The following is a 15,729-nucleotide window of genomic DNA, read 5'->3' on the forward strand; positions in this document are numbered from 1 at the left end:
GTTACAGTCAGTGCTTATTTGGATAAAAGGCAGGCATAAAACTTGCACAGAACTGAGTTGCAAATCCTGAAAAAAAAAAATTAATAAAAAAACCTAAACCACATTAATTCTTAATGGGCCAAACTATCTGTCAGCAACTGGAATGAATAAAGGAAAACACCAAAAACACTGTTTAATTTACAAAATTGTCCCTAACAACCTCAATAATTAAAGCTGGGAACCTCCTGTTGTGAATTTTAGCCTGCAACAGCAGTACCAGCAGCAACTCTTAGAGGCACCAGGAACAAATAATTATATAAACAATTTGAGATGTAAACTAAAAACCACAGAAAGTCTTACTGGTAACAAAATATATGTAAGAAATGTAACAACAGGGACTACAGTAAGTCACAGTTCAAGATATGCAAGATTACAACATACCAAATACCCTTTCCTTTGGAAGAAAGCCCAATTCTATTAAACTCATTTTTTGCTTATACTCCAAACCAAGCACCCTGAGGGACTGTTCACTGTATGGATGCATTTTGAGAACTACGTCAATGCAGCAATGCCTGTGTTGCCTTTTCTTTTTTTCAAATATTTCATACAAGAATCAGAACAAAACACGAACTGAGGCCAACACCTAAGAAATTATCCTAGTCTGCTACCAGAGGGTAGCAGGTAATATTGTGGAATTTCTGAAAGGAAAAAACCATTAGTCCCACGAGACGCATATAGGAAGACGCATACTTCTGGCACCTGGAAATTCCATGGCATCCTTCCATTTTCTATAGTCTTTTCAGGTTGCTACTTATTGTCCCTTGCCCTTAAAAGATGCATGTACAATTCCCAGTGCATATAACTAAGATTTTGACCCAACCTCCCTTCCCCCTCACTCCTGAAATGCTCCTTTTCTCCAGCGCACACCAAGCTGGACAGGAATTCAGCGTTCTACCAGCATTGTTCATACTCTTCCCTCATACTGCTCTGTCCCACACATCTTTGGTAACTGCTATCTTATGAATGTAAATTTCTGTATCAGCAATTCCCTCTATTTGCAGTATTTGAAAGTACTAGCCCAGTTTTGTACTTGGTGATACTTGTGAGTATTAAGCCTGTTCCTAGTGAGACAGGAGATCTAGCAGAGCAGCACCTTTCAGAACCAGGAGTTGGGGCTGTTAGTTACCTGGTCTTCCAGTTTTGATCTGTTCAAAAATGTTCTGCTGTTCAAAACAAAAACCCTAAACCAAAGAAATCTAAAATCAGTTTCTCCTTCAAGTCTTTCCAGGAAAAAAAAAAAAAAAACCCACAACAAACAAACAAACAAACCTCCTGTAAGAAAAAAAAAAAAAGCCAATTGTACTTACAATTGAAGAAGATAAGATCACTTTTTCATCGAGGCTTCACTTGCATCTTGGCAATCTTTCACAAGGAGAGCACCTGATTTTATCCACTGACAGGGTGTAATGTAACACCGCTGCAGCAGAGAGAGCCACAAAGGGGCACTGAAAAGCAGAAGTGGCTTAACTGGGGAGATGTTTCCAAAGACTTAATCTAATTCTTTCTTGATAGAGCAGAAGATAGTCACGTTTCCCTTGTCAAAATTAGACTTCTCATTTATAGATCTTTTTGACTGGGAACTGACAGTTGGTAAAAGTTGCAGCTCTTTATTTCTATTTTTAATGGAACCAGGAGCCTGGATGTCAAGATGAATTAAATCTACAGATGCAAATTGTGGAACAAAGCCCCAGGGTAAGGAAAACAAAACCAAGCCACCACCACCCCCTAAAAAAACCTAAACAATAACAACCAACCAAACAAAACACCTGTAACCTCTTTTTTACCTATTTTGTAGGAAACTGATTACCTTAAAATGACTCAATCATAACAGAACACCAAAACCAAACCACACCAAAATAGCCACTCAAGCAACAAAATTCAAAATTCATAAAGCTGACTTCCACAAACCTTAATTCTCACGGAAGCTACAACCTAAGCATGAAGGTGATGGAAAACCCAGCCTGGCAACGTGATGAGCAGAGACCTTCAGACCCAACGAGAGCCCTCCCTCTCCATGGCAGACGAAGGCGCAGCCAGGCTGTGGTTTCACCAACCCCATCTGCAGAGAGGCTGAGCAGGGGCAGATGTCCGTGAGGAGGTTGGTGGGAGCCCGGCCGAGCCCAGGCTGGCCATGTCAGCTCGGGAGGCCACCTGCGTCCCGCACAGCTGCGGGGGCACACACAGGCAGCCAGGCCACGTTCGCCAGGGACAGCCCGCACCGAGGGGCACTTGAGCAGCCCTGAGGCTGTAACATAAATCTTCGCAATGTACATACAAAGTTCTGAAACCTTATCTTATAACTGTACTGGCTTTGACATTTGTCTACCGCACCTCGTACACAAGGGAACAACAGCCACGCTGTTCATGCCGGGGGAGATGACCTCCACGCATTTGTCTGAGATAAGTGCACAGAAGCTGGTATCAGCAGTGATATGACTCCTCCCACTCTTCATCTCATGACATGCACAAAAGTGAAACCTTCGTAAAAATAGCCCTTTAAATTTGTAGGATAATGCAAAACCACACAGACACAAACCCCAAATACACGATTATCTGCTTTTTCTTTCCAAGCAATCTCTAATCGTCTCAAATAATTTTCCAAAGCTCCAGACCATCTGCCTGAAACAAAAGGGCATTGTTTCATAAACTAACATATTTGGGCTTTTTGCAAACAATTTTCAAAGGATATCTCTTTCTAAGGAAATAAAGGTACAGAATTCATACATTTAGGTACAATTTTCAATAATATTCCAAGTAAGAATCTAGTACTTCATAATTCCATTAAACTCAAAGTACCTTTTAATAAGTAGTCACAATGATTTTTCGGAAAGCAAATACCTGCCTCCTAAGTTTACTAGATCTATTATAGTATCTATTTTCAAATAAGACTCCCATCCCCTGCTTCCATGAATGACCTCAACTATTCTGCTACCCCATCATTTAGAAAGAATAAAAGCCATAGATGAATAAGCTGGTTCAGAGGAAAAACAACAAAAGACAGCTTAGAATTTTTAGGTGATGATTACGATGATCTCAGAAGGCCTCTCTGATTTTATCAATTCACACAAAATAATTTATTACAAGCGGCACAGAAAATTAAGTGAACCGACATATATATAATTGAATTATAAAATTTTCCAAATCGGATTCTGTGCCTTAATGATCTGTAACAGTTATTTCCAAATGAAAGCTTTAAAATAAAATTTCAAATGCTAAATACCAGTTATGCAAAGCAAAATTTTTAATAAAACCAGCAAATCTTTAAAACAAGTAAATTTTAATAGAAACCCACAGTGAGTTGAAAACAAAAACAAAGAAATCAGTAGTCGATGCAGCTCTGCAGACAAGAAAGGGAAACCTGGTAGATTTTTCCTGATTGTGAAGACGAAACAAAAAAATAGTACCCAAGGTAATAGAAAAGACTTACCATCCATGCTGAAAAGCTAGTTTTCAGAAACATATTGCTCCTAATATTAATCCAACAGTTGATGAAGTATGCTCATCTCTACCGAATCTCTGCTTCAATCTTTAAACACACACACACTAAATGGAAAGAGAGAGCACACAGAATCCAGAGAGCTGCTCTTCCTTACGAGCTCTTTGTGATGCAACAAACTATGAAGCACAAAATACCAGCAGTGAAACAAAAATCAATATTCAGGACACAGGTATTTGGTTTTGCTCATTAACTACTTCTGTTCTGACCAATGCTACCTATTCATGTCTAAAGCAACTCAAAATGGCAGGGGAAAAAAGCATGCAAACACCAGGAGGTTTTAAGATGTTCTCAATTATATCAAGCACTGGTTGTTTCCATGGCAACCTTAGACCAGAATTATCTGTTGACTTGCACCCAACTCGTAGTTATTCTAAAGCTTTAATCAGTTCACACAATGTACTCTGTACATTATTTCGTACCTCACATGTATATTTCTCTCTACACACATATATAGACATTATTCAGATAAATATAAGTCATTCCATGGTATTTGAAAGCACACTGATGTTATTTTGAATCAGAGACCAAATAATATTCCTCTGACTATTCATCACCCTTTCATTTCCAATTCAGAGACTATGAAGATGACCAAGATGCACTAGTGACTCTCCTGACCATTTTAATTATCTAAGTTGTTAATGTGTTCTCTTATTATGCACAGATCTGGAAAATATTTTTATCAGTTCAAGAATAAAATATTCACACTGATCTTACTGTCTTCATGTTCAAAACACAGCAGTCTCTTTCTCCTTTCCTTTCCCATTTCAATCTTACAAAGACCAATAAGCAACTACGAAAATGAAACAAAAATCAAGACATGTTCCATATAAGCTCAAGTGGTGACAGTCAAGACACGTAAATGGAGAATGAAACGGAGCGTTGTGGTGGCTGCCATCGCAGCCCTGTCAGCCTCCGGCTGTGCCGCACAACCGCCCTGGTTACCAGTTCAGGCTGTACCATCACACGTGTGCTCAGTCAGCTTTTTAAAACCAATTCCAAGGCCCACGGTGCCCTGAGCCACCTCTGCCCTACCGGGTTCTGAGGATTTCGCAAAACACATCCATTCGTTTCATGCAGCAACCAAGAATCCAAGGTACATTAGAAAAACTGCATGTTTTACATATGAAAAAGACAAAGCAAAGATGTTAAATTTCAAAACCAACCACTGAAAAACCTCTATGGACCACATGGCAAATCACTCAAACCCACGACACTAGATGAGCGACAAAACAAAGTCAGCAGTTCCTTTCTCTTCAAACCCGGAGCTTCACAGTAACTGCTTGTAAAGAGTCATACACAGAACCAGATCTGTTACAGTATTTCATTGCAGCAGCTATAAATATATAAACTTTCTTTCTACCTCAAACCTAAACCAACAAGATTTTGAGAAATCACTTCCCAAATTTTTTGAGTAATTGAAAAGAGTGCTTTTGTCTCAAACATCAGTAGTAGTTCACGCTGTCTGCTGTGTAGCTTCACCCAAAACCTTACACCAACGTTCCATAAGCTGCAATGATACGGGCAGAATAGTTGAGAATATTCTAATATCCTTACAAGACAAACACCAGTATGTTTCTAAAACACTGCTTAGTCATTAAACTTCCTGTGAAATTAATCAACAACCTGAATTCAGTGATCCTACACAATTCTATGACATTGAATTCTCAGGTGAAAACCAAACAAGCAACACACAGCACCAGCAGAAGTTTCATTTTTTACAAATAATTTTCACAGATGATGTATTTTTGTAAAGATACAGTTAGGAGGCAGTAGTAGACAGCAATAGTCCCTCCACTGTACTCCTTATCTCCTCTATTACACATTTGGCTACAGTGGCAGTGAAATGAGAAACTTGAAATGTAGACTCAGTCCATGTGTACCTACAGTATTCTTATTTGCTATTAAAAAAAATAATAAATCTACAAATTGAGAGTAAAGGTTCAGGATAAAGATGCAGAATTTCAATCCAAACCCAAAGATACATAATAAACCACCATTCAGCAACCAGCTCAGTAACTTTGGCTGAGAAAAAATGCGTGCAACCACTGCGCTGAATTGTGACTTAAAATAGCATTCGCAGAACAGCCATTTTCACCATGTTTATCATCAAGAGACACGACAGCCCATTTCCTCATGGAGCATGTCACATGAGGAAGCCAGCCTTAAATAGGCTTAAAAAAAATTGTAGAGACTTGTACACAAACAGGTCACAATTTGTAAGTGTCAGTAGGTCAATAGCATTTTTTTCTTCGTGTTATATAAACAAAAATGCTTCAGTGTTTTTTTTTCAAATGGCTATTTACATAAAAAAGAGCTTCTATATAAACAGAAGTGTGCATCTATTTTTACCAAGCTGAAAATATTTTTGAGAAGCGGAAGCTCAGAATTTATGCACTTTCATCATTTATCTTCCCAACAAAACTAGTCGATCCTTTCTCATCTCATCTGGGAGACCTAGATTGAATCTATTTTAGGTCAATGCATTAACACCTTTTTGTTCCCATGTTTAGTGCTTATCCTCTGAAAACAGATTCACTCCCTACTAATATAATATTTTAAATTGCAAGCAGGGAGCTGTATAAACACTGATTTTCTTCATGGTAACACTGATGTTTAGCACTTCCAGTAAGGCCTATTTTCAACTAATTGTACTATCTCAAATCCATCCATGAATCTGAAATCTGGAACAAAATTATCATCAATTATCATATTGTAACTTTAAAACAAGTATTTAACCACAGAGACAATAATTGCTTTGCGAAATAATTCACAGCTTTAAAAGGAAAAAATGAAAATCAAATGTCAATTTACTTAGATTGGGATATTCTTTTAAATCTCTCACTTTTGCTACAATCATGAAAAGTTTTCATCCTTACAATTAATACTGTAAACTGTTCACTAATGAAGAAAAGATAGTCAGCATTCCCACACTAAATTAATATGTAATAGTTAAACCAAACACAATTTTATATTGTTTACCACTGTACAGAGCATTCTGATGTATACATCCATTAAAATAAAACAATGAATGATAAAAAGTTAAATCTGTGCAGTGATGTCTGCCTATTCCAAAGTTTAAATATTACAATCTTTAATGAGTTCTCTATTTCTTCTGAACTAGCTGATATAATTTGAAAATAAAGGAAGTAATTGAGAAGTAAAAATTGGGGTGGGGGTTGCCAAAACAAGTCAACTGTGCTTTAAGAGAAAAGAAGGGACGAGGGATTAATTCTCCCCCCAGCCACAGGTCCATGAACCAGACCCCCACTTCCCCTTGCCCGATGCCATATGCTGTTCTGCAAATTAATACCTTTAGGTAATGAATCGTAAAATTGCCGCGAAAATGTATCACAGATCAGTGCCAATTTTGATTACAAACACGCAAGTTCTTCACTTACTCTGCAAACTCAAGAGTGAATCTCTTTAAAACAAGCAAACCCCCCCTACTTACTCGATTTGTCCCACTGGACAGCGAACTCAGAGCAGCGCTGGCTCTCATGTTCCAGAGCCGCTTTCTGGTCATGGGGACCGCCCTTGGAGTGCCTATGGAAAAGCCGGTTAGCAAACCCTTCCAGTCTTTGCAGTGCTGTGGCTGTCCCTGTGCACTGGTGACAAGGGACCTCCCTCTGAGCTGCCATCTAACACACCGGCAACTTTTGCAAAAGCAAGATAGAAAATATCTAAAGAGAGCTGAAGAAGCCAGAGGCACGAAGAGTCGTGCATGTGTCAGGCTTCCTGTGGGCAGGGTTTGCTCAACCACCGCTCGCTTCTGCTTCCTTTTCTCAAAAGCTCCATCATGTCCTGGTTTACACTGCTAAAACTCTCTTCTCATGTCAATCGAAACGTTTGCTTTTTAAAAATATGCAATAATTGCTCCAGAAGGTCTTTTCACATTTTTTGAATGCATCACATCATACATATATACACACACATTAAAATATTATCATATAAACAACTTGTTCAGAAGATCAGAAGGTAGATAATTTTTTAAATTTACCACAACCACGTGTGAAAAAATAAGTGACTATTCTGCAGCTCTTCCCCACCATGAAGATGGAGTACTACATAGCAAATATAACCAGCTGTAATGTAATCATCAGTAACCTCATGTTTTCAATGAAGCAACTTTCTAAGCAAGGAGGTTACTTGCAAAACCTACTGAATAAACTAGTATTTTATTATTGAGGAGAAAAGTAATACTTTTCTCCTTCAAGAATTATCAGACTGAAGAAGTTCAATTCTAATGTACATATAAACACAACTGCATTATACGTATCAAAATTCGGTTCTCCTTACTTCAAGAAGGAAGCAAATTCATTGAACTTTTTCAGGAATAAAGTACCAGAACAACCAGTGCTGGCAGATCCTTATCCAGCAGCACGCTCGCCCTCCCTGCCCCAAAGGCAGATGGAAGGAGAGTCACGAAGTCATGGTCACTCACCAGCTCCTGACATTGCTCATGCAAAAGCTTTGCATGCAAGTCTCCTGGAATTGCGTAAGAAAGCTTTTTAATTCACAATAAATTGAGTATTTGCAGCTTTAGAGTAAGTCTAGAAAGCATTTTTAATGGTGCATAACATAGGGAAAATAAATTGAAAGCTGCATTTAACATTAAATTATATTAATTTGCAAATTGTGTTATTTTGCATGGTTACAATGGGTAATACTAGGTAGCCATTCCTGTGAAAATGGCAACACATGCATTAGGCAGGTTTCCCAGTATATCTTCTGCACATATAAGACGTGGCTTCTTAAAAATTTAGGCTATTCTTAAGAAAGATTGAAATAACTTCTCCACAATCTGTCTCCTGTCCTACAGTCAACACGTGTTAAAGACATACCTCTTATTTTTCATCACCATACTTCTCACCGAATAGTTTTCAAATGTCAGCAGATATCCAGCCTTGGACATTACATAACTATTTCATAACAGCTCTGTGCTTCAGAAAAAAAAAATATCACAAACTGCCTATGATAATGATAAAACAATAAAAATGCTGAGGGACAGACTTTACAGATTCGGTTACATTCCTCCTAACGGGCACTTCTAGACTTCTTGTAATCAGCCTCAGTCAACACAGAAGTTTAAATTTCTAGACTCTATGCAAAGCACAGAAACACCCTTTGCTTTCAAGGTCTGGATATACTCTGGTAATGTAAATTTTTTCTCCAGCGGCTGTTCAAAATTTGGAACCATCTAAACACTTATAATTTTATACACCGGTCTGCATATCTGGATGAGAACCTGGTAACTTGTTGGTGACCAGACGGCTCTCCCTGCTCAGGGTCCAGCGCTGCAACCTTCCCAGATGCCAACACGGGTCCTTTGCCACATTATGCCTTCCACCCTTTCACCTGCTTTGTCACAAGACCAATGCTGACGTCTATGACATCCCATTGGTTCCAAGTTCTGCTGGCAGAAACAAGAGCTAGTGACTACCATGGGGATCTGTTTGCATTATCAGAGGTTACAAATATGCAGAGGGGATATATTATGCGCCACATATAACCAAATACTTTGAGAGTAATGCTATGCCATCTTTCATAAAGAAGTGTAAGAAATACTTCACAACAAGATACTTATTTCCCTGCCTGGTGGACTTTCAGGAGCTGGAAGAGCCCCTCTGGAGTTGTACAGCTGTGCTCCCCTGCAGTTCACCACAAGTCTCTGGGCACCCAGGGAATTCTTCCAAGAGACTATTTTTTTCCTCTGACCTTGGCTATTCTCTCCAGTACACAAAGCCACCTGGTATGATGGTATGCTCATCTTGTCTCTCGCCTCTCCCATGCTTCTGAGCCTTTATGTTGCTGTCTTATCTTTCCTAATGTCTTCAGCAAAATAATTTTGTTTCCCTGATCTGAAAGAGTAATTTACAAAATTTCACATCACATATGTTAGAGTCTGCTAACCTCTAGTGTCAATGGAGATGCAGGAACTGCCAGAGAGCAGCTCTGCCTACCAAAATTCAGAGCTCTAAATGCACCCAAGTGACTAACCTGGACACTTGAATTAAGTGTCAAAAATAAGAAGCAGAAATATGCATCCTCTAGGATCACAGAAGTGAACTGGTTTAAGTGAGAACAGGTTATCAAAAAGGGACTGTTAGAAGATATCCTAAGAGAAAACCTGGATTTACCAGAATTCTACAAACTACTGCCAGCAAACTCTGTTATAGAGGTTCCTCTCCACATGCAAAACATAAAGTACTGGTCATATTTATACACAGATAGTAATACTCTTTCCTAATCTTAGAAATTTTTGGCATTGATTGGCATTGGCGAATGATAATACAAAACACTACCACACTGACTTTCTGTGAACCTCACATCCCATGTGGACATGGATGTCTTCAAATAAGTCCATGACTTTTCAAGGTAGAATCTCCTACTCCCTTTTACCTAATCTTTCATCTTACTGACATAGTAATCTATCAAATCAACTCAACATTAAGTACACCAAGTATTTTATGTGCTATATATGAAGCACAGAATCCACAAGCTCTATCTTACTTCCCAAAAGCTCAATAATCAGCAATGGATAGTGTTTTATCAAAGGCAAAACTCTGTGGCTCTTCTTGTCTTTGGACTTCCACTTGCTAGCCAGTACTGCCAGTTTGCAAATCTTTAAATACCCTTAAATGCTTATACAGACATGTGCAAACAGACCTGAAGTCATCTTTCTTATGTTCTGAGCTGGAAGAAGAACCTGAGCCAGCTCTAAAGCTGTGCAGATGTTGTATGCCCTCCCAAAAGAGCAGAAGTTGGCTGTGCTCCAGGCAGACCATGAACATCCAGATGTTCTACCCACCCAATGCGAGTCATACCAGGTGTGTGTCAGACTCTGGGCACAGGTACAGCCTATACAATATCAAGCCTGATTAGGTTAATTTAACTTTCACTGTATAACTTTTACTCTACAGACAGTGTCTGTGACCTAGGAAACCTTTCTGCTACGAAAGATTTGCTTACTTCAGGTCAGTTGTTTACAACAATTATGTTTGAAGACCTGAAGACTAGTCAGTTGCCATCCAGGTCTCATATTAGTTTCTACAGCCAGACAGCATTGACAATCCCCTCTTTGTCCACATTTACAGTGAAATTAACCCAAAATTCCCAGGCTACAGAGCGTACACGCTACCTGGTGTGTGCTCGGCAGCTCCCAGCCCGGTGCGGCCCGAGCACCGTCGGCCCAGGGCTCAGCGCTGGCGTGGGGGCCCCCATGCCCGCAGAGCTCCATCTCCTCAAAGTGCTCCCAAACATGCTCAGTTCACAGCAGCTACGTGTATAATTCAAGGAAAGTGTTAGTTACACAGAAAGATGTAAAGCTGGTTTCTAAAATTTCTGTTCTAAAAGAGATAATGAAGCTCCAACTTCTCCTTGCAGCCAAAGTCAACACTGAAACATGAAGAATTTCCTTTCGGCAGAAATTCTATCTTCACTAAATTCTAGCCATGAAATCTTGGCAATATTTTAAAACACGTTAAAACACCAAGAGAGGTGGGTAACAGATTCATCTATGAATGCAAACAAGATATGTGTAAGTTACAGTACTTTGATAAATAATATTTCAGTCAAAATTTTTAAGGTACTCCCCCACAAATTTATAAAAAACACCACAATAACACTAGCCATAGAAAATGGTGAACGCTGCGGTCCTCTAATGTGACAAAGGCAACAGAGTTATTTATACTTTTCCTAATGACCAACCCATAACCTTGTGTGCGTTCCCCAGCACTTAATGCCCAGTGTCTCTCAGCCACAGGTGACAACACCCAGCACTGGAACCGGCCACTGACTCTTTCAGCTTCTGGCTGAAAAAGGATCAGGAAGCAGTGTAGCTACACGGACAACTTCTTTTTAATATTCTCTGCTAAAATATAATTTCACAAATTCTAAGAAGCAATTCTACCCTATCAGTCAAGCCTTAAAATTAAGGACTAAGAAACAGAGCACCCTCCTATCCTTGAAGGACCTAGATGGTTGAGTAATGGCATGATTTGTATACTCCAGCTTTAACTGAACAAGGAAAAATACTTACATTATGATTTTAAAACATTTAAGATATTCCTCAAGTAAAGTTACCATTAATTCTTGAATTTTAAAGAAGTACAAAACAGAAAAACATTAAAAACTACAGCAGATCTATATATATTTGAAATGTATTTAATTTACTCCTAGGATCTACTGCTGTACTACTTAGTTTCATGCAGAGAACTGGAATTGCCTCACCCTATGTCAAAACTGGAAGCATCTTCTCTCGTGTTGAATGAAGGGTAACAATTAATATCTTGCAATCAAAAACATGTAGGAGTTTTTGAGAATTAACTGTATTCCTTGACAGGACATTAAAAAAAAAAGCATCCATAATGCAAAATAAATTTCATATCACCTGCAGATAACTAAAATTCAGGTCTTAATTCCAAATCTTGAAACCTAGTATTTTCCTGGTTACCTACAAAGCTGAGTCTTAATCTTCCTGTTTATGCACATTCCACCTCTCTTTAAGGGCTAAATAAAAATATCCTTTTCTATCATATTTTAAATACTTAAAATTAGCATTTCTTTTTTCAGCACTGGCTTTCATCCACAAGTCAAAAAGAGATACTGTGACTTTTTCTGCATATTTATTTTGTTTGTAATCTATTGAAAAAAAAAACTTATAAATGAATAATAAAGAAGATTTTTTCTAAAGGTTAAAGAAAGTTTATTTGCTTTAAAAATTGATGGCTTGATAAAGCACATCTTTTCCTTTATGCATCAGTTATTTCAACAATCAAAGTCCAACTTTACTATTCATTATTTATAACAAAAGGAGTGAGCAATTATTTGATACAAAGTGTTAGTGAGGGTTCCTCCATTTTTAAGAGCTGGAGGATGTTGCTGAATTTAGCAGGTCTCTTATTGACAAATAAAATATTTATAAATTGAGAGATGCGGCCAACTCATTTAAGAAAAATAAAATAATTTAATTGTCAAATTTTTAATTAGAAAATCCAAAATTCATATGCATTTAGTAAACTGAAAAATTGTTAAATAATATATATAAGAACCAGAGTGTTCTGTGCTATAAGCCTGAGAAAATATGTAGGTATTTTTCTATGTGTTACATAAAGCTTGAGATAAAAGAACATAAAGTATACAAATAGGCATTTCATTACTAAAAAATAAAAGAACATTTTCATAAGAAATTATGTAATTAAACAGAATCCATTTCGAGTCTTGCCAGCCATGCATATTTCAGAAAGAATTATGGGTAGAAACAGGCAGAAAAAGGCTTCTTGAAAAAGCAGATGTATTTTGCTTTTCACTATACGTCCAGCTCTATGCTACCAGCTTGCATTTCTTTTTAAATACACGGAAGAGCAGATTTTGCTAATATCCTGCAGATTTAATGGCTTTCCATTGAAAAAAATCAAAATGTAAATAAACAAAATAAACACAACCAATAACTTCACTGTTTAATAAACCACAAGAAAGTAACGGCATGCAGTCACTGTGTGTTTTTGTGTACATTTTTTGTAGAAAGGTGAACCCTTACTCGAGAGCCCCCCTGAGAGCTGCACTGGGGCTGGGACTGCAGCACTTCTATAAATAGGACTTGCCAAGAGGAAGTTGTTGCTATGGAAATGCTGGTCGTATTTCTATTTTGACTCAGTAGACCTCTGCTGGCATCTACTGTACACAAGCTTAATTGCAGCAGACATTTAATCAGGAAGCATAAATTAAGGCTCATGTGGTCCAACAGCATCATTTATTCTTAATCCATGATGATATAAAAGGAATAAAGAAATAACTAAGAACAAAAAGAGTCAAATTTAGCATCTGATTTTTCATATGCACGCTAAAAGCATCACTCTTATCAGTCTTCTTGTCAAAATTTGACAAATTCGTTATTGAAGACTATGTGATTTTCCACGCACGCACCATGGCAGCAGATCAAGTTTCCTCATTTCTATCAACATATAAAATGGTTATTTTGAAGTAAAATAGCTTGTAGTCATAGTCCCAAATCTAGTGGTGAGAAGAACCGGGCAGAGGAGTGTTTCCGTTAGAAGCACAAAACTATCCAACATACCAAGGAGAACTGGACTCCTCTTCTTTCTTGCTTTTGAATTATTTGAATTAAAATCCAAGGTTAAATTTTGAAAAAAAAATAGCATATGAACTCAGCAACTCTGTCTCTGAAAAAAACAACAGTAGATACAGACAAAGGTTTTGGTCCATTTAATCTACAGCAAAATGTACTGTTGATTAATAATGAGCATTAAAGTGCTACTCATCAAAACAAGTCCCACAAAGTTCTTGAATTAGAAGAAAGACGCTAACATTTGTACATTTTGCCCAATATCTGAGTGTGTTGAAGGAGCAGCTACCTGCTTGAATTCTGGCCAACCTCCCATCAGAACAAGGATGCTGAAGATCTGTCTCCCTCACGGAACCAGTCCAGGCTCCTGCAGGTAAAGCAGCTGCTGCAGAGGGGACTTTGGCTACAAAAAGCTTCAGGCTGATGACCTCCACTTTTTCTAGAATCTGCAGGTTTGGTCTATCCTCCCTCAGTTTAGCTGCTTAGTTATACTAAGGAACTGCACCATAAGAAGCACATTTACATTTGAAAACAGCTCTCAGGGGAAACTAAGCATTATGTGTCCAGAGTCAAGAGTGCCCCACTTAACAAATGATAATTAAACCTGAGAGATCTGGGCTCATGCTTAGTGCTAATTCCTGATACGGGATAATGGGAGGAAGTGAGGGGAGGGACAGCAGTAAAATGCTCATTCAAAACTAAAGTCTTGTAGATAGAAATTCTTTACTACAGTAGTAGCTGCTATCAGATTCTGTATTGTACAGTAAAAGACCAGAATGATAAACAGTACATTAACTAGAATAACTTCAGTACATCTTTCAGGAAGCTGGTCTGCAACTGAAATCACCAGCACATTCCCTAGAGGGAAAAGCCCAAACCAAACCAAAAACAACTGACTCCACTTTGAGCTAAATATTTTAAATTAATACTGTTGTTTTCATCCAAAAGAGTGTTCCCCAATTATATGACAGTTTCAATTAGGAAAATATCCAAATAAGAAAGAAAGCAAAACCAAAGTTACTTCATTGGAAGGGATGGTGCTTCTTCAGAGAATGAAAGAGAGCACAAATCAGAACAGAGCAGTGGCTTTCATATCGTATGTTCTAAAGTACAAAGCATTTGCTCATAGGGCATGGAGATGTGCACACCTCTGCTTGTACTGGGAACAGATCCCGTATTCCTGCACCTCACCGCTGGACCACAGACTGCCCTGGGTGTCCTGGGCCCTCCACTCCTACCAGCCAGCTCAGCTTCAGATATTCTACAAAACAGGGGAATGTCTGAATTAGCAGAGATCTAGCGCTATCCCTCACAGCAGATGGAGCGGAAAACTAGCATTAAGTCCCTGAAAAGCAGAAAGGATGCTGCTGGCCCCAAGACAAGAGGCTGCAGGGTGTGTAAGAGGATATTTGAAAGTTTGTTAAATGCTCCTAACACACATTTTGCTAAGTAAGCAGTAACCCAGTTACAAGAACTTGCACTAATATGGAGGCATCTGAAGTACAGCTCAGACAACAGGACTTCTCTATATAACAAAGTTAATTACACTGGGTTTACAGAATCTGCTAGTCTGCACTTAAATGGAGTAACAAATATGATCTACTGGTTTAAGAACAAACAAAACATGAGGTACAAAAACTGTAATACCGAACAGTAAGTTTTAAAAGTACTTGGTCGTTCATCTGTAATCTGCTGTATAAACACAATGAAATATCTCAGGTTTTTTAGAGGGGAAATAATTTCCATACCAACTTTCTAATTACTGGCTATTTTTCTCAGTGAGATATGAGCAAAGTGAACAGATCTTATTCTTTTCCCTACCCGTGTGAGGTTTTATTATAATTTATATCCAGTTTGTTTCACGTAAGGTTTATTTATTAGCAGTCTGGATATATTATTAAATAGTATTTGCATTTCAACACAACAGAAGTAATTTACCAAGTTTAAAAAAAAAAAAAAAATCTAAAATGAAACATTTCCCTTTTGCTGTTCATGAAATGTGTTTTCCAGCTAGCATTAAGCAAAGAGGCACTTTTCTTCTCAGTCCATACTATCCTTTGGCATTGCCAAGCATTACTTGCAATAAAGGCCAAAACAACTAAAGCTC

The 15,729-nt window shown here is 38.1% G+C and overlaps 1 protein-coding gene across 2 annotated transcripts in view; it reads right to left on the reverse strand.

Annotated features, from left to right (window-relative positions):
• The window catches only part of PRKACB (protein kinase cAMP-activated catalytic subunit beta), a 72,180-nt gene that overhangs the window by 29,298 nt on the left and 27,153 nt on the right, over positions 1-15,729 (reverse strand). Inside the window, exon 1 of one of the 2 annotated variants that reach the window (XM_082054354.1) lies at positions 6,990-7,208. The exons of the other annotated variant lie outside the window; for it this stretch is intronic. Coding sequence (XP_081910480.1) covers positions 6,990-7,176 — 187 coding nt within the window. The 5' untranslated portion in view covers positions 7,177-7,208. Of the gene's footprint in view, positions 1-6,989; positions 7,209-15,729 lie in introns of those variants that run through there. 2 annotated transcript variants of the gene reach the window in all.

Source organism: Streptopelia decaocto, assembly GCF_964273445.1.
Source record: "Streptopelia decaocto genome assembly, chromosome: 5".
In the NCBI taxonomy this organism is placed as follows: Eukaryota; Metazoa; Chordata; class Aves; order Columbiformes; family Columbidae; genus Streptopelia; species Streptopelia decaocto.